Source organism: Pelecanus crispus, chromosome 2 (assembly GCF_030463565.1).
Source record: "Pelecanus crispus isolate bPelCri1 chromosome 2, bPelCri1.pri, whole genome shotgun sequence".
NCBI lineage: Eukaryota > Metazoa > Chordata > Aves > Pelecaniformes > Pelecanidae > Pelecanus > Pelecanus crispus.
Genome location: NC_134644.1, coordinates 127,979,902 through 128,000,039, shown reverse-complemented (window position 1 = coordinate 128,000,039; position 20,138 = coordinate 127,979,902). Strand labels below are relative to the sequence as shown.

The following is a 20,138-nucleotide window of genomic DNA, read 5'->3' as shown; positions in this document are numbered from 1 at the left end:
AAGGACTTAATCTCACAACAGTTAGGTTATTTTCAGAAGTGTAAGTTTTATTGCATGCATTTTTCATTACCTCATCTACCCCTTTTTCTTAAGAGAACAGCGTAAATTCCCAAATGAGAAATACAATTATTTCATACCAGTGGGGAAGGTGCTTTCAGAGTTTGGCAGGTGGCAGCTTCTGCACATACGTCTTAACAAGCTGAGAGCAATTGTGGCAGGATGCTTGCAGAAGAAAAATAGTATGGCAAGCCAGAAGTTTCTTTGTAGACTACAGTTTATTGAGTGCAACGTATATTCTTCAGGCCTCGTTTTTGATTTTACTGAAACATCTACTGCAGTGTTAGAGGTTCGTGCAAATTAAAAATGTATGCATGTTAGTGGAAATTAAAAATGTATGGGTGTTAGTTGGAATTTATAACATTTTAAAAGTGGAAAACAAGCCTGTATTTCCTTTCACCTCCTCTGGTCCCTTACACACACACATATTTCCTCCAGCATGAGAGTAAGGCTTGTCATGGCAATGCTTTTCTTCTCCATGATATTCTGACACACTGGGTTTCCATTATCTGTTTTGTAGACCACAAACTGCAGCCCACGTTTCTCTACCTGCCAGTATCTTGAATGTCTTGTGCTTTTGACAGCATATTCAGTTGCCCAGCAGATCCCTCGGGCTAAACGCCTGGTCTCAGACCTTGCCTCGTAGCTGTGCAATGTCAGGATGAGTAGGGAAGGCGATGGCCTCCTGGAGTGGGCAGAAAGATGGGCCATTTCCAGCATTTTTGGCTAAACTAAGGAAAAAAGGCCTCTGAGCCCTAAAAAAGGAAAGCTGCTTATCCTTGAGAGGAGGACTTCTCTCCCCAGTCCCCACAGCCAGCAGCGGAACTGCCGACGGGTTGACGACCCCTCTTGCCGAGAGGCTCATATCTTGCTTTGAGATTTGCTCGTAGGGCAACTCTCAGAAATAGCCAGGTCTGAGCAAATCACCACAGAGCATGACTGTCACAGCTCCCACTTAGGAAGCCCTTAGAGGCACATGTTTGAATCCAGGAGGAGGGGACAGAGTGGGTAGTTCCCGTGGAGGGGACCTTCAGCCATCACCATAGCAGGAGCGCAGTGGCCGATGTAGCTGGCTGACGAGCAGGGGCAGCTCAGACTCAGGAGATGCTTCATGAGGAACCTCCCAGGGGAGATGGTAAGAGAGAAGACACTAAGGACCTACCCAGGGGTACAAACCACAGCTGCTAGAGGTTTAAATTCAGGAGGACCAGGGTAACATTGCAAGGTGTGGGGTGAGAGGGATGGAAAAGCACAGGGCATAGTCCCATAGCCTTACCTTTCCTTTCCAGTCTGCCTCTCCAGCTTCCAGCGCTTTCATCTCCTAATGCTGTTTTTGCCTCACTTGTAGTGTGAGTCAGTGCTTCAGGACCGGGGGGAATAAGGAATTGAGGGAGGAGCGCAGAGCATAGTCCATTTTGCAGTCCTGTGATACACTGAAGGTGAATTGCTCCCCATATTAATAAGCAATCTTTATGAAAAATTGAGTACCGTACTTAACGTGGTATAAAAATGGTTTAAAACAATGTGAAATCCAACCTCCGGACAGGTGCGATTATTCAGCCAGAAAAATTACAGCATATGGATTGCTTTAGCAATTTCTGATACCCTCTGGAATGATTCTCAAAGGACTCATAAAACTAGTGTTATTCAAAAAATTCATAATCAATACTGATAATGCATTGTAAGCAAAAATATTTACATTAGGCACAAATGCTTACTTCTTGCATTATTGAAAGTTTATTATTTTTTCATGGTTTAGTTTTGCATTCTTCAGCTTCCACAGCACAGACAGTAAAGCCAGGTTTTTTCCCTATGGTCAGACTCCTACTGCTGCTGTCATAGGATTTCAGGCACTGCACAAGGGAATAAATTTTTCATTCTTCTACTGTTTTCAGGATACACAAAATCTATTTTTAACCACATTTAAATTTTGATAGAAACTTAAATTGAAAAAATATTTCAGCTGTGCCTAAATTCCTTTTTTTAAAAAAAAGAATAGTATATGAGAGACACATTTCTTAAGGAGTCTAAACAGGGTAAAACACTGAGGCGCGCTTAACTAGTTTTAAAAATCTGAACTTCAACTCATTATGTTTCAAGAAGTCAGTAGAATTAAGCTAATTACTTTCAGTTAAACCATGCACCAGATACTCATTTTTTCTGCCGTTCTGAATGGGATGCCTTTCCCTGGGCCCCCCGCTACATCTCCAGGGAGTCCACCACCACGATCGAGCCAAGAAAATGGTGTTTTAGTACATGAAGGAGGGCTAGTAAAGAAAAACAGGATTTAAAAGTGGCACAGATTACCTTCCCTCCCTTCTATACAATGAACCAGAATATATTTCTGTCATGCCATGTGATTAAAGTACCAGTACGCTCTGCCAGTGATTAAGTGGTGGCACATTTGATTTGGGATCACAACTTTACGAGCCTGTGCGAAAGCATGAGGTGTCAAATGACTCCCCTTTTGCAAAGATGTGCCACGGCTCGTAAAGCAAAGCGTGTCAAAACACTGTCTCCAGAAAAGAACTGTGTATTTTAAATTACCTGTAATAAAGTCCTTTAAGACTCACAGAGAGTAAGGCACAAAGGTGTATCTATAGTAGTCTTCACACCAGAAACAAGCACCATTTTGAACTCTAGCCTTGTTTTCCCCTCATCAAAAGCAGAGAAAATAGACGTACTTTTGTGTAGACCCCCGGGCCGACCCAGTGCTTCTCACCTGGTGCCTTTTGCTCCAACAGTGCAAAGTGATCGTCTGCCAGATGAGCAGCACCCGGCCGGAGCTTTTCCACTGGTTCCTCTTCCCGCTGGCGCTGGTGGTCTACGCAGCCATTTCTGGGATGCTGGGCTGGACGGAAGAAGCGGTGCTCGCCGTATTCACCGTGCTGGTCACGGCCGCCCACGTGCACTACGGGGTCTGCGTGGTGAGCAGGCACCCCCAAAGCGGCCATGGGAGAGCTGCACTGGGGCAGGGAGGACGATGGGGTCTGGGAACAGTTTCTACGCTGTCTAGCTGGGGCAGCATCCAGAAGTCTGCATGTTCAGTTATGGGGTGGGGTTTTTTTTCTGTGTATTGTTTTATTTAGTCTAAACTTAAAAAAAAAAAAAAGTCAGTTTACTGCAGGCAGTGCCTTTTCACACATGCAGCAACTTCAGTGACTAGAATTATTCCAACGTAGCCCGCTGGTTTCGGCTTTAAACCCATCACAATCAGAATATTTATGGACTGGTTTTATGTAGCAGCCAACCCACGTGGCATGAATGCTCCCACCCCTTTTTCTCCCTTTCTTCTTCCTGAGGTTACTTAACTGAAAAAATAGGAAGGTAAAATGCAAAGTGACATGAATAGAATTCATAAAATAAGGTTAACTTCGCTTTGAATCTGCAGGCAAAATAGCTGTCCCAGTTTTTAATCTTTTCTTGGCCCTCTGTTAGCATCTCTCAAGCTGGAGACATGAATGGTTTTCCAGTTCATTCAATCTTACCAGCACATTTTTGTGTCTGCTAGATATCAGTCTTGTCATCTATTGTAATCTGAATTACTGCTTAAATTCATTTTTCCTCAGTTAATGCCCTCTTTTCTAAAGAGTATTGTCAAATAGTCCTTAGGAAAGTGTCTTAATTGGGGGTTTGCTTTTAGATAAAACACCTTGCATGGCAAAGATCGCATTTCATGGGGAGTTGGTCAGCATTCTTTTATTTAAGATACACCACTGGGATGTAAGGATTTTTCTTTGAAAGAAGCCTTTTGTCAGCAGACATTGGCATCATAGATTTTACCCCAGCACTGATACGGGCCAGTTGGTGGAGGTCAGAATGTCCCCAAGTACACGAGGACTGTGGTTGGGTGCTCCCCTCTGTGACCGGGAGAAGAGAGATGCTGAATTGTGATGTACGTACGAAACTGGTTGCTAATCTCCATGATTTCTCTTTAGGGGAGGCAGCTGAGTGAACACTTGAACATTTACATCTTTTCCCTGAAGAAACGTGTCCAAGAGTGAACACCTGCACTATGATCAGACTGGTAACACTTGACGTGGAGATTTGCAACTCTTCTGATGTGATAAATAGTTGGAATTAATCTGATTAAAATAACCAAAGAATAGAATAGTCCAGATATCTGAACCACTGCGACAATGAGCTATGCAGCAAGATGCTTCATCTCAGAGGAAGATTCCCATCCAGCAGAGAAGTGTTTACCAAGTTGTTCTGCTGGTAATATTTATTCTCTTCACTAATGCCGCGTTACTACCCTCTCTGAAGCTTTTGTCTTCCTCCTCCTTGCCACTGTGTCCAAAGTCCTGGATAAATCCATGCTGGGTTACATGAGATCCTTGATGGTTTATAACCAGCACTGGTTTTGCCCAGCCTAGTCACCGGTGGGACCCCGGCAACGCAAACCCTCCCTGTATGTCCTTCCCACTCAGGCAGCTGTGCCTGCTACATTTTCCATATTTATTTTCTCACGACTCATTTCTTCCATACAGCCTCCTGAAGGGCTTACGCACATTCAGTCTCTTCCTCACCTCGAATGTGTGAAGAGAATGAGCTCAGAAAGCTAGAGGTACAGTAAAGTGTTTTTGAAACGTATGATTTTTGTCCCCCACCATTAAGATGAGTCTCAGCTGACCTGTATCTGTCAGAAACGCAGGCTCCGTACAGCAGCAGCTGGCCTTTATACTTACTTTCTAGGCAGTAACAAGCGCATGGTTGATATTGCGGTAGCAACAAACAATACACCCTACAAAAGCAACCAGCTGAGAATAAATTTGGCCAACAAACCTTTGAAGATGCTCATATTTCACCGCAAAACTAGTCAGTCAAACCTCATCTATGAGTGCAAAATGCTAAGCAAATAATTATTTGCCTGTGTGCTTGAAACAAATTCTTGTGGTTTTAGATAATGAAAACAAAAAGGAATTGAGACAAGAAAAGCTTTTTTTAACCATTACACATTTGCATGCAGATGTAAACTGCTCACCTCATCTATAATATATGTAGGTTTTCTGCGTGCCTTGGAGGAGGGAGTAGGAATTTGAGTTTCATCTTTTTTCCTATGCTGCCCTAGCCAGAGGGACTCTGTGGCCTTGAAGCACTAATGAAACAATCTGTCCGCCTTCCCCAAGGTAAGCATTAGATCACATTTCTCGCACAAAGGGATGTGACTGACTGACCGGCATATTTATTAACTAGTTAACTATCTCGCTTGCCAGAAGCAGGGCAGAAGCGTAGTTGTTGAGCTGCTGAGACTTAAGTTCACCTTTTTCAGTTCTTAGACCGTTTCTCTGGCTTTATCGCTAGCTTGATTATTTTTTCCACAGTTAACATACCCTTACATCGGTAGCTCCTATTAATATTTTCAGCGGAGCACCGACCAGTCCTATCTCCGTGAACATCCTCAATTTAAGTTCGTACTGCCTGTTACAGTAGTTGACCTACCACGTCAGTAGGGCTGATTTCCCCTGGCAGCCCTTACTGTAGGGACCAGGGGACAAGCCTGCCCACCCGCTTCCCCTCTTCACAAAGCAGAAATCATAGAATCATAGAATCGTTTAGGTTGGAAAAGACCTTTAAGATCATCCAGTCCAACCATTAACCTACACTACCAAGTCCACTCGAAACCAATCAAGGGTAGACTAGAAATGTCACACCGACTTGCAAAGCTTCTCATGGTTTGAAAGCATGCATGTTCCACCTACCAAATGAACATGTTGGGGGTCCCACCCCCCAAACGAACATCATACTACAGTCACGTTTCAAGCAGCTTTAAGGTTCGAGCTAGGCAGAGGACACAGGTCATCCTGTTAATGCTGCTTTGGAGGTTTTGCTGAGAGCCCTGCAGGGAAGGAAGGCTCCTATGCCCCCCAGCACCGCTGCGGTCCAGCTCCGGGGCTGCAGCTGGAACAAGGAGAGGCATCTGCCAGCCTTCCTCCCCGCTGGTGGGGCGGCCATGCCCCTGCCCTGCATGATGCCCAGGGAGCGTGGGGTCTCCACTGAGGCGCTCCCGAACTGCCCAAAGATCCCCTTTCTCAGAGCAAGGCTGATGGCTGTTTATTTCATGAGGGATGCTAAAAAAGGCAGTTCTGACCATGCTTGGAAGGGAACGAGTTTGATGTAGGCATGCACCCAGCAATCTCACTGTTTTGAAGTTAAATATTATATCTGATACCAGACACACTGCCACAAAAGTCTTGCCTATTTCAACAGTTTGTATGTAACTCGTCCACCAAAAGTATCTGGAGGAAGTCCTGACAAGAAAAAAAAATTAGAATAAAATAAACAAAATTACCTCTGGACTGAATGTGGTTGTACTGGAGGAACTCTGTGGACAGGCTTCCCTTTTCCCGCTGTCTTGCACTTATTTATGAAACAGTTGGAAATAAGGGTCACAGAAGCAGTACAATTTGATGCACTGTAATGGAGTATTTTGAAATATTTCATTAAATAAAATCATAAAACCTGAACTGCTGCAACCTGCCTGCACTTGTACCTTTCTAAAGAGAAAGTATCACTTTTAAAGGAAATTAAGTTCTGGGCAGCTTTTTCACATTCTATATGAAGACATAGCAAATAACTTTCTTTTTCTTTTTCAAAGCAACTTGTAACTACAATCTTTATAAAGACAAATATAAAAACAGATCATGTATTGCACAGTGTATTTTTAGCCATCTTAGATGGTAACTGGTTCTATGAATGGGAATAAGAATGCTTTGTTCATAGGGCTGGATGGTCACAGATTTATTTTGCAAAGTCAGATAACAGTATGAAGATAACCTAACAGTCTAACAAATTTTTTTTGGTCACAATATTGCAGCTGAAGGTTTTCAACTATTTGAACTGGAAAATATATTCCTTTTTTTTTATGCTGTTGAGGAGTCACACTAGCCCAAATACATGCCTCCCCCCTAGCCTTATGAAAATCAACTAAACTAGCAGTGCTCTCCCAGGTTGGGGTGCCCCGGTTGGAAATGGGCTCTTCTGGTCCTGGCTTCACCCTCTCCTCTCTACCAGAAACCTTCCCTAAGTGGGGCTGGGCAGCAGCTCAGCCTCTGCCCCAGCCCCAGGGATACCCGAAGGCAGTGGGAGGGCTCAGGCTGACCTGTCGCTGGTGGGACACAGCCAGGTAGCTTCAAGCCCATGGCAGAAAGAGGTCCTGGCTCAAATCCCTGGAGATTTAGCAGCAACTACTCCAGCAACATTGCTCATGCTGCAAAAGATCAGAGCTGTGAGAATTAGAAGGAAGTTTCCCCCTTTTCTTCCAAAAAACTAATATTTTAATCTAAAACATAGGTGGCTTTTAGGTCCTGCACTGAAGATTCATCCCTGAATGCTTGGCCATTGCAAGAAAAGTCCACTGGGAGCTTCAGTGCCCTTGCTATAGTACTCTCTTCACCTCCCGGCTGCTGCGAGTTTTGCTTTTGCTGTATCAAAACTGAGATATGACGAGATTTGGTACTCTGAAATCGGAAAGCGTTTACCATAAAGAAGAATGTTCTGTTTACATGCACATACATATGTGCATTTTCTTTTCTGATTTGTAGAAGGGGATACAGTTGCTGAGCTCTTACAGAAACAGACACTACCTACCCACCTTTTTTTTTTTTTTTAAAGCAACTGCCTTTTTCTTCCTGCTCCCCATATGTAGTCACTAATGAAACAAAAATATATTTAAACCAGAAACGTATTCTGTTAGAATGTTTTGAATAGTCTCTAGAGCTAGACAGATTTTAACATATTTTTTTTATTAAATATGTAAAAAGATAAACGCAAGTCAAGTTATTCACATATTCAGACAAAAATCTACTCTACCATGCGACAATTTGTGGATAATGTAAAATGACTGATACATCTGAATAAGACTTTTTGTATCTATTATGCCATTACTTATCGATTTATAATTAACAATACATATGTTTACATTCCTTTCAGTTTACATTTAATATATAACCAAAGATTTATGGTGTGCTATTTAGTAAAGGTAATTACAAATGCATATTAAAACCATAACGGAATAATGGGTTACTCACAGGGGGTGGGGGAGAGGGGCAACTCTTTCCCCTTTCAGAGCATCGCCCTCCCCTCAGCACAGCCAAATTTCTAGTGCCCACGAGGTACTTCACTGTCCCGGCTCCCTGCATCCCTGCATCCCCCTTGGTACAAGCAGTGAGAGGGCTATGGTCCTCAGACCAGAAATAGGCTATAAGGAATTTTCAGGAAATGAAGTTCAGCTTTTTTAATTTTTTTTTTTTTTTTAAATGTGCTTCAAAGAGAGAAAAGGAGAGAGGCACAACAGCCTGGCTATGAACCCTCTGGGGAGCTCAGCAACCCAACCATTTGCACCTTTAGAAAAACATTTTCTCTTGAAGTGCTCTCCATGCATCTGCTCGAGTAATAGCAGAAGGATGAACTGCAGTAAGCAGAGACTGGCGCTGATGAAATTAAGTTTATAGCCTGATCCCAAACTCCTTGCCCCATTGGAAATCCCATACAGATTAAAGGACATTCTGGAGACCGGAAAAAAAAATTAGTAACTGCTCTTCAGTTCAACAGTATTATGAAGAACTACTGTTTATTACAATGACAATTGTAATAAGTACATATGTTCTAATAAACACAAATACAACAAAAATGACAATTCCTCCATTTGTGGTGATTCTTGGAAATACTTCTTTTGGAATATACACGTTTTTATAAACCAGACCTTATTTGTAACCAATCAGAATGGGAAAGGAAAGCGCTGGCCTGCAGGTTGCAGTACTTTCAGTTCATCACCAGGTAGAACGTGAGGTCAGTGCTGGAGGCAGGGCTGGGAAACCTTCAGCCCGCAGGGTCCAAAAACTCTTCTGCTGAGCAGGGGGAGCAATCAAGGAACTGGAAATACCTGTTCTAATGCTTAACAGTATTTTATACATTGTCTGTGGTGCAACGCAACAGCAGGGATCTCACATTTAACTAAGAGCCACTTAGCTGCAGAAGATTGATTAGGAACCGAAAACTGCACGTGCATGTGTATGGGCGCTGGGGGTTGATTAATTGAAAACCTTTCTGTGGAAGCATAAGCTGGGAACTTATGCTTTAGGAGCACATGAAGGTCTAAGATGATTTAGCTGTTCAATAGGCTTTGGAGTTTTTCAGTGACTGCCCACTGGGATGGGACTTCCATGTACCTGCTAAATCAGCGAATTAAGAAAATTGAGAGACCAAGAATACCAAACATTAAATATTCAGAGACCACAATGCGCAGTTTTATGAGAAAAATAAGGAATGCTTTGTATGCTTCAAGATACTTCTGTTTATAAAATACCGTCATTTAGAACAAGGCGATGGGACCGCACTGGCACGGAACACTCTTACTGCAGACATCTCCAGGGCAGACGTGGTTCTGCACCGTGCCGGCCTCGCCGGAGGAAGGTAAGCCAAGCGCAGAACCGGGGCTGTGCCCCTCAGTCAGCTGGTCCCCCTCTGATGTGTGCTCTGTCTCCAGAAGGACTCCTCACTGCCTCTCCCTGCTTCGGAAGCAGCCTCAACACCTGCGAGGTGTCCACCACCCACTTAAAGGGAGTTTGGGGGGGTTCAGGGCTAGTGCTGTTGCTGTTTTTTCCCCCATGCCTTGGCACCAGTGAGGAAATTTTGTCTTCCGTACTTGTATGGCCGGGGCAGCAGAGTGGGGAAGGATAGCGAAAAGAAATGGCTGGCCTAATTTGTCCTCTTCTGAGGGGTGGGAAGCCAAATATGATGGCAGAGATCGGATCCTGCAGCCACACTTGTGTCAAGGAGATTTCTCTCCTCCATTAGCACTGAGCTCTGCGGAGGCAGAGCTGAAGCTGGAGGCTGGGACTGGATTCCTCAGGAAGGAAGAAAAGCTGGGAAATGTCTACTGACTAGTCAGGAAACTGGGCATGTTTTCAAAAAAACTTAAGTGGATATCTGTTCCTCCAGAAATAAGCCAAAAAACATACCATGCAGCTTTCTAACACGCTTTCTAACACAGGGGTTTAAATCTCCTAGTGAAACAGATGCTCTGCCTTCCATTTTGTTAAGGCAGGAAAGGAATAAATGTGAGCAACACGAGCATTTTCCTCCACAACACACCTCATCGCTATGGCTTGAGTATGACTTCCACTGTATCCCTTTATTCCAACTGTTCGACCAAATTTATGCCCCAAGGCAGATGTACTAGAAAACGCGAAAGCACCACAAAGTGAGAGACACAGCTAGTGGTACGGTACTTCTTGCCACACAAAATGCCAATATAAATATGTTAGAACAAGTTACAAGTGTATCATACTTAAGACAAAAAAGAAAAAAAATAAATATATATTTTTTTTTTTTAAAGAGCAGAACAAATCTCAAGCAGCCAAGTGGTGAAGTTGCAGTGATGTACAGTAGGTGATGTAGCCCTACAACCTCTTGGGAAGATACACTGAAAGAAGACGTCTGCAAATGCGTCTTGGCAAAGTATGGGTACAGAATGCAGTGGTTGGCTGGCACTCACTATGGTACAGAAATGTTAATGGCAGACTGGGAGTGAACTGATTTCAAGTTTGAGGCCACACATGTTCCGTTCTCCAGAAGAAAGTTCTCACACAAAACGAAAATTGTCAGAGACGCTGGGTGAGTCAGTACTCCTCCTGCTGCTGGGGCTGTTCATGGACTTGCTCTTCACCTTCATGCTCTTCTGTGTGGCTCTCCTGCAGGGAGAAAAAGACCACAAAACATTCTTCAGCAGAAAGCATTTCCCATGTAATCTTGCTGCCCCACAGTGCTTGCCGTAGCCTGAAGCTTAACTTCATATTTTCATGCAGCACATAAGTACAAAATGAGCTGCAGCCTAAGAAAAACAGCATCTTGTAATATTACAACGAAATGTATTTACTTTGCTTTTAATCAATGCGTGTGCAGTACTGATACCTGTCCAGCAAAAGTGTCAGTTTTCAACATCACAGAGCTATGCAAGAGTAAGCAAACATTTTGAATAGCTGGACAGTGAGGATGCTCAACAGTTAGATGCTGTATCATAGCATCTTGATGTCCTCCCCCATTTTCAGTTTGCCCAAGAATTTCTGAACCTGTCTGCTATAGTTTTCACACAATCTTCACTCTAGGTTTAGATCACTAAATGGTCAAGACACTTTTGCTATCGCCTGCTTTAAAAATTAAACTCAGCCTCCTTTTTGAGGTTAGATATACTACTATCCCAAAATAATATACCGATGCTAGACCAGAGTTCAAAAGGTTACCAACACAGTAATTTTTCATGGTATCCGGAAAATATAACCCAAGACTTGCAAACACATTTTCTTTGGGGGAGGGGGGAAAAAAATTGAACCCAGTATTCACTGAGTTACAGAGCTACTTTTAAAAGCACTAATTACTAATGAAGGCTTCCCTTTTGCAAATGGTTATTATGCACAGTATTTTCCAGAGCTGTCTCTCTGAACATACATTGCCATTGCGAGAAGAATCCCTGACCAAAAGGAAGGCTGGATCCTCGCTGCTGGTGACACCAGTTTTAAACAATTTCCAATTTCGAGACAACAGACCTGCTATCTTGAGTTGGCCTGATGTATCGGAGCTCAAAAAGTCTGGCTGACTCTCAGGGCATTACTTCTGCATTCCCACTAAGCGCAGCTGCATTTACAGCTTTTCTCTCAAGTGGCTTCCATCTTTCCGGAGCACAGTTCACTGAAAAGATCCGACACATCTACTCTCTGCCCTGCATTAGTAGCACTCCGCTGTAGGCAGCTCCAAAAGAAAACACTTTTCCAAGAGATTGAGCTGCCATTCAAAACGCAGCATCCCTGATGTGGTACCTCTGCAGAACTCACCTGGCTCCTGGCAATTTTTGTTAGAAGCGAGCAGCTTAACAACAAGCTTTAACAAATTGATACTGCTAACTTTTCAAATTTGAGGCAAAAATTAAAAGAAAAAGGGAGGCCATAATTTGAGTTTTCCCAGAATAGTTCAGAGCAGCTTATGCAGTAAGAAAATATTTCCCTTCTGGCAATAAAATCTTCGTATTTCTAAAGGGCAGGAACAGGAGAATAAGGTTCCTAACATTTGCTGATAACATTCCTAACATTTGCAAAGGAAATATTCGGCTGTTTAGCACATGCAGAAACAGCCAAATGCCAATCAACAGCAAGCTTTCTATCACTCAGGTGTTATTTTCAGGTAGAAGCCACATGTGTCAGTCAGAACAACTGCAGTTTAGCACCTCAAGGCCCCTTGGGGGGATCGATGCCCTTATTACATACAGCAGGTACACCACGTCAAAACAGCTTTTTGCGCAGCATCTAAAAATCGCAACTTCTGTGATGGGCTGCAAAGGTGCAAGACCTGCAGAGAACAGGAGTTTCACAGGGAGAAGCTGACAGCTGTGAGAACGTGACCCTGCCTTACAGGGTGCGAAAACTGAAGCTCGTTTAGCTGCTGTGAGCTATGTTCCCTTAACCCCATCTATCCTGACCCTCCTTATGTGTTGGGGTGACCTGCTCTGGAATGCACCTGTTCCATAGGCTCTGTGTATGTGGAGTTTATGAGACACACCTATTAGAAGGTCCACTCATGCAATTTTATAGGTCACGTACATGCTATCCTTTCACGCATATAATAGGAAAAGCCTCTAAGCACAAGGAGTGGCTTGGGAACCTACTCTGCAGCTCTGAAGAGTGGTGGCTCCTCTCTTGCCAGGCTTACCTTTGATGGAAAGGGTAAATCCTACGTGACTACCTCAGAAGTTGTTCTGAGACTTGGACACGCGCTTCTCAGTATGTACAGCTTGTATAAATACACCAAATGGGAAAGACAAGAGTCACTATGCCAAATTACCTTGGGACTGGGGAATCTCCTTGAATAGCATCCCCTAATAAGGAAAGTAGTGGAAGATCTATTTAGAGCATTTATTTCTGGCTTGGATCACACAACCATGGTCATCTCTGTCTCTCACAATGAGAGGTGCTCTCTTTTGACCCTTCAATCCATCTGCCTCAAACTATTCAGGTGTGCCTGTAGACTGAAGAGCTAGACCTTATGAAAACCAGCTGCTGGGGAGGGGGGGGGTGGGTGCCTTTTCCAAAAGCAGCAGCAGATGTAGTAGCTGCTAGAGCAGAAAGATACAAAGCCAACTGCACTTTGAGCAATTGCTTTGGAAACTTGAGCTGAGCAACTGATAGATCAAACAGCAGCAATCCACCCAACTTCTGCACGAACTGAACCAGAACAGCCTAAGCAAAAGCTTTCCTACCGTTTTGCTTTATGCAAAGACCTACATGGCTCTGGGTTTCATAACTAGACACACAGCCTCTTCTGGTTCAACAGTCTGAAGCTCTCCTACTGTAAGACCATATATCACCAAATGCTTTACATACTATAACATGAGTGCCAGGGGCTGCTTCTCCCCACCACCCATGTGTATCCTTTTTTAAAACTGTTCTCTGTCAACTTTGATGTTTTTGATGAAGAAGTGGGATTACAAATGAGCAATTTGTAATTAAAAATTACAAAGGATTACAGACTGATCAGCCAAATATTAAATGACAATAGCAGATACAACGTCCCTCTTGCATAAGCAGAACCATAATGGTGAGGTTTAAAACAGAATCATAACAGGGAAAAGGAAGCCTTTAAAAACAAGGAACTCAAATGGATTGATATTTGTGCTGTAAGACTCAAAAACTCACCAAAATCAACACAAAAAAAAAAAAATTTAAAAAAAATCAGTCTTAAAAATTTAGCCTTTATTAAATTAAACAAAACAGAAGCTTATGAAGTGACATGGCTGAAACTACACTGTGACTTGGAATTCTGAAAAAAAAAAAAAAATTAACACCCTGCTGCCACCACCCCCACCCCCCCACCCCCCATGACATGAACCTGATAAAAATCTCTTCAATGCAATACTACAATAATCAAACCTCTGGAGAATGTTTTTTATAGGGACTAAACTCTATACTTGCATTCTGAATCGTTCTATACAGAATTCACCTGACAGCCTATGATGCTCATGGGGGACCTAGGAACCTACAGGGAGACGTGACCACTTAAAGTGCTGTCCAGATTTTTTGTCTTGTTTTCTTCTTTTAGGAGGATTAAATTAAGCATAACAGGAAATTAGGTATAAAGGTAGACTTGTCCCTTCTGAATAAGAACAGTTGAGATGTGAAATATGAAAAATAGGACATAATCTCTATACCATGTCGAATACAGTAGCATTTGAATACTGAATGCCTGTCAAATTACAGCTAGGAAGGAAGAGGTTAAGATTGCTATCAAACAGTTATTGGAAGTATGAACTGAAAACAAATGTAAGTCACGATATTCAAGCACAAGGCTTTGGTCAGGGATCACTTGTGCAGCATGTGTGAGCTGCATTACTGCACATCCTCTTCCTGAAGAAAAGCCTCATGGCCAGAGTATCATTTATAAATGTCACAAATCCTGAAAATTAATGTAATCCTTTTTTTCCACTTTGCCTCTATATACTTGAGACAGTCTGAAACAGAGATTATTAAAAAAAAAAAAACCTAAGCTAGATTTACAATGAACTCATTAGCAAGAAAGTAGGAATGCTGGAGTTTCCTGTGATTTGTGAATTGGGGCTATTTCCCATCTGGGGACTGGGAAAGCCAAATTGCTGTTACTGAGGGATTACCCTGCAAAATGCTGCGAGATACAGAATTTAGTCTGGGACAAATTCGTTACAGAGAGAGAAAAAACAGAACTGAAGAGCAAAGCATGGCAATGAAGCAGCAAAGTCTGAAAACAAAAAGTAGGCAGGATCCGCATCAGCAAGGGAACCACAGTCTCTGGTTTAGTGCTAATGCCTTGGGGTCCTTCCTCAGCAAATTACAGTCTGTCTGCTAAGCTAAGGAGGAAACGCACCCTGGAAGATGAGGAGATCAAGTCTCCCATGAAAAGGTACAAAAAATTGCAAGGGGAACGGCCTCTGTATTCTTCTCTGGGGGAGCAGAGCTCTCCTGCTGAAGTTACATACCTGGCCTCCTACTGCAAAAACACATTTTTGATAAAGGCACGGTCATCGCATGTAGTTCATGCGCAGGCACAGATGATGCTTTCAACAGAGAAAGGCTTGGAAGGAGGAAGCAGATAAAACACTGGGATGTGGGCTGAAGTAGAACATTTTGTAATGTGTTCTGCCAGTAAGGAAAACTGCAGGAAGAAAAGCAGCAAATGCATTCCTTGGCTGGGAATCACTTGCTATTTAAGCCAACAGACAGACAGATGTGGTAGGGGTATGGGGAGAAGAGGGATTTTTCTGGCTTTGCTTTATAAATAAATCACTGTTCATGAATCCAGAAGACATTTGCTCTGACCGCTATATATATGTAATTCTTTTACCCTGTTATCACGTGCCTGGCAAATTTGTCTTATTATTTATTCCTGTGAAAATAATGGTTTCCTCCTCCTTTTCCTCTCTAGCACTTGCCCCACACCATGGAACAAATCCTCTCTCCCCTGTCGCTTCTCATCTGAGCAGTGGCCCCGTCAGCAGCAAGCTCATGTCCCTCTTGCACCTTTCATTCATGCTCTACTAGTCTTTTTTAGAAAAGCATGTGAGTTAGTAGTTGCTTCGACACTATTTTTGATAAAAAAAGCTGCTGCAACAGCTTTCTGGGAACAGCTATAAGACAGCCGACAGTACCACAGTGCTGCAGAGAGGTTAAGTTGATGCTTATACACTCTGGAGCCAAAGCCATCGTCTGCTGGAGACTGAAGGGTCAATCGTCAGGACAGCGCATACAGGGATGTAGTTAACATGTATGGGAGTAGTTCAGCTAAATCTCCACCGAATCATTATCCCTGAATGTATCCGAGGAATTTAACCAGCACCCTTTGCAGCTTCTTGCTTTGTTCAGTGTCTACAGCACTAAGACTAAGATGCAGTGAGATTCTTGCTTAATCTTGCAGACAATACATTTCTGAAATTTTGGTAATAGAGGGTTATTGGGTTTGCACAAGGAAGAATTTTGCCTATAGCAACAGGATAAAAAAAATGCTAAAGAGCATTATCTCTGCAGATATAATTATGCATTTGGCAACCTGCACCATACATATTACAACACTGCCACATGGGCTAGAGAAGCTTCACAGCTGTAGACATTGAACAGCACCTCTTTCAGCATTTCTGTGATTTTCAACACGTTAAAGAACATAAGTAAAAGGCTTTATGCAGAAAACAAAAAAAACAAAACTAAGGCTCAGAACCATATGAAATCAATTTCAAGTTGTGACACACCCCCTCCCCTTTCAGATCAACTTCAGCAAACCTAGAATACAAAACCTACACTGAAGCAGCAAAAAGCAACCAGCCTCCTGAATCCCTTCCCCAAGCTGAAAAGTCTGTTGTTTGCAAATGCAAACTTCCTTTTTGGGGGAGGAGGCATGGAAATCCTAGCTGCTACACTTCTGCTGACCGAAATATAGGACATGACCCAATACTGTGCCAATAAATTTTTTATGAAATTAAGCTGTTTTGTCTAAATAAAAGACATTAAGCTTGAACTTACATGTTCTTCTGAAGCATAAAGGACTTCCATTAGCCGATTGACAAGGTCATTATTCTCTCCCCCATGTTCTTGGCAGAGAAGTTCAATCTCCCTTAATTTGCCAAAGTAGAAATCCCTTTCCTTCTCCACGCCTTCAAGTGCAAGTTTTAATGAATGTACCTACATAAAAACCAAGACATGATGCATCAGTTTTGAGGGGTACTACAGACAAAACAACTCAGTCTAAAATTATGCATGCTAAACAATCTTAAATATGTATTCAATTTTATAGCTTAAAATGAAGTCCACTTTTTTTTCCTGAAGTGCTAGACTGAACCTTACACAACAGAGAACAGTAAATCAGGCACCCCCATTACGCCTCTTGGCTACGTCTTAACCTTGATCCTTAAAGGTCAATTTTCTCAGTGCTCTTTTATGCTGAAACCCAAAGCAGCAGTTCAGGAATCGGGGCTACTTAAGACTTGTCTCCTAACAAAGCTGCCAGAAGTGTCATGTAATGGTAATCAATAAAACTTTCAGCTCAGTACTCGCATTATTTTGCCTGGATAAATGTGTAGTTGTTGGGAAACCTACAGTATCTCCTTGCCTAAAAATACATAGATCTAGCAGAAAAGCTCACAAAGGGAAATGGTCGAGTTAGGAAATTAAAAGGTCCTCTAGTTGCCAATGTGAGTACTGCTGTGCTGTTTTTTCACCTCTCCTTTTCTGCCTCCCCACTTACCATACTGTTAGAGACCTGTGTTTCGGCACTCTGATGCCGTGACCGGCTGTATCACGGATGTTCTGCTCTGATTGATGTGCTTTCTCTATCAACAAATTCTCTCAAATGCCAAGTATCTTTCTCTTTGCAACCTCATTCACAAGAGTCTTCAAGCTATACTGTCAGTCTCAATTTCACCACTAGGACTGCTGCAAATCATTTATGGGCAACATAGCTGTTAATGATTAGGCTTCATATAAGTCATGACAGATGTTGCAATATATTTTTATACATACATATATTATATATACACACATACATATATATTTAAGAAAGAACAATTTTGTGGGAGCATAACAGATAAACTACTGTCCAATGGGATATACACAATCAGGATAACGCGTTTAAGTGGCTCTCAAATTCAAAGGACAGCAGTGTAACAACCAACAGAAATAATCACAGATGAAGCTGTCTACAGTAAACACACTGACCCCAATCACATGCAAATTACAGCCAAATTAGCATCTGCATTTTAAGGACTGCAATTATACAGATGATTTTCTAAATAAAACGCGCTAAATAAATTAAATTGCATCAGCCTACATTTCGGTGGACAGATACAATTTAATAGAAAGTGGTGTTGCCAGTTCTACTGAAAGCTAATTTATTTCATTCACTAGTAAAAATACCAGCAGAGTTCAAACAATGCTTTGACAGCCTACTAAATCCTATCGGTTCATTTTTCTGTAACTGCTGAGCTAGCGATGTCTTTTTCTGACCTTTGATTGCACTCTCAGAGGTGTCAGACAGCAGAACTGACCTGTTACCAGGGCAGGATCTCAGAGCATCTCATTCACCTACTAACCCATTTCTGACCAGCAGCCTGACTGTGACACCCAAATCTTCCCTTGGCAGTTTGAATAGGCGATTGATACGATGACCAGTCACCTTAAAAGGAACTATTTATTCATGAAAATAGAAAGAGCAAAATGGAACAAGGGTTTACAATATTTTGGTCTATAGATGAAGACCTCACATTTAAGGATGTGTCTTCTGGATCTGCAGCAGCATATTCCTTGAGAGCAGTGCCTGCATCCAGACAGAACAAGAACGTAACTGCTTCCAGATCTCGCTCTGTGCTTGCTAGAGCTTGGGAAAACAATGAACTTCAGCTGAAACACTGGCAGCTAATAGCTCAGTCTGTCTCCCCTTCTGACCTATTTACTATGAAGGCACTCTCACGTTTTTATTCTATATATTCATGACATTTTAAGAAATAGAGTCATTAAACTATGCATACATGCGCACAGTTAATGAACTACTGTATACAGTAAACACTGTTATAACCAAGCCAGATATGCTTTTCTTCAGTTACATATCCGCTACTTGTCTCTGACATAGGTAATTAGGCACATCCACATGCTACTTCTTCCTTCTATTTACTTGCCAGAAGGCTAATCCTGTATGAGGAACAGTGCATGTTAACTCTCATGCTCTGTTTCTGGACGAGAAGTACCTCTCTGCAATCCACTTAATGGGTGCAAAGGCAAAAGTTCCTACTGACTGGTCTTTTGTCTGACAGTACTTATTGGTAGTATGGATACTCACAGGACTGCAGAGCCAGGTTGGAGATTAAGTACATATTGTAGACACGCAGCCAAGATAGTGCCGTTTTCAGAAACTATGTGTATAGTAGCATACAGTTAGCAGTTCCTGGGACCATTCACCATATGCAAAGGTCTCTTCTCCATATGTAACAGTCCCTGGTCTGTGCTGTGTCCTCAACTGCACTCAAACTCTTTGGGAGAGTACTAGCTGTGTCAGACCAAAAATACAGCAGGGACCACTTTAGCATTTTAATACTATTGGTAATCATGTTCCAGTGCACAGTGACATTCTTTGGAAGTGTTTAATTACAAATTTACTAAATTTGCACTGCAAATTTAATTTAATTTAATTTAATTTACTAGCACAGGCCAAGGCGACAGCTAAGACCGTTTTAAGAGAAACTTTAAGATTGCTGGGAGCTGTTAAACTAGCAAATGCTATGGATGGCTTGCGATTATTGCAAATAGCTCCTTAAGCAACCCTGTGGTAAAATATAGTGTATGGACAGCCCCACTACTTAAACTTTTCCACTACAAATTGCATGGAACTTCAGATGTTTCAAGCTCCCTTAGCTGCCATCCATGAAAGGGCTGGGAAAAAAACCTCCAAGCTGTTACAGCCACATAGGAATTTGATTAGAACACCAACTTTCCAAATCCCCAAAATTTCTTCTCATCTTTGGTGATGGGGGAAATAATCAGTTTTTCCTCAGGGTTATTTGTATACAAAGCTTAAGGTTTTCACACATGGAACGTGCTAGGAATACATTAGCAGCGGGTGTGATAGTGACTGCCTCTTTTAGCAAAGATCAAATATTTTTATGTTGCTCAGATCCCAACCAACTCTTCCCTCCTGAAGCAAACACATTCTGACTTCTGAGTACAAATGTCATGGTTTAAGTTGCATTAAGCTGACGTTTGAAATCCACTCTTACATTGATTTAAAAACTGAAAAAGATTCTGTGAAAAATACATACATGCATTCCTTGTGCAACATTTAAAAACTTTTCTGTTACAGCGACAATCAAAAGCCCATTTGGAAGGCTGGTAGACCTTGTTGTGCTCTCTGCTGCTCAGAATTATACCCTGAATCCGTAGTACGCCGTGTTTGGGATGTGGCTATCCACCCACCACCTTTAAGTGCATAACAGTAACTAAGAATTTGCAAACAGTGCCTCAGCAAACTGAAATCTTTGTTGTTCAGCTCGATGAAAGTCTGAAACTGAAATGCCCTTAATTGTG

The 20,138-nt window shown here is 42.2% G+C and overlaps 2 protein-coding genes across 5 annotated transcripts in view; one reads left to right on the top strand and one right to left on the bottom strand.

Moving 5' to 3' along the window:
* The window catches only part of LOC104033202 (ethanolaminephosphotransferase 1), a 52,842-nt gene extending 48,781 nt beyond the window's left edge, over nt 1-4,061 (top strand). The window contains exons 9-10 of the mRNA XM_075705532.1: nt 2,802-2,984; nt 3,996-4,061. Coding sequence (XP_075561647.1) covers nt 2,802-2,984; nt 3,996-4,061 — 249 coding nt within the window. The remainder of the gene's footprint in view (nt 1-2,801; nt 2,985-3,995) is intronic.
* A 4,050-nt stretch (nt 4,062-8,111) lies between these two features.
* MAPRE2 (microtubule associated protein RP/EB family member 2) overlaps nt 8,112-20,138 on the bottom strand; it is a 91,797-nt gene continuing 79,770 nt past the window's right edge. For all 4 annotated transcript variants that reach the window (XM_075704973.1, XM_075704976.1, XM_075704974.1 and 1 more), the window contains 2 exons: nt 16,590-16,748; nt 8,112-10,751 (listed from right to left, as the gene is read on the bottom strand). In XM_075704973.1, the coding sequence (XP_075561088.1) occupies nt 10,680-10,751; nt 16,590-16,748 (231 nt within the window). In that variant the 3' untranslated portion in view covers nt 8,112-10,679. The remainder of the gene's footprint in view (nt 10,752-16,589; nt 16,749-20,138) is intronic.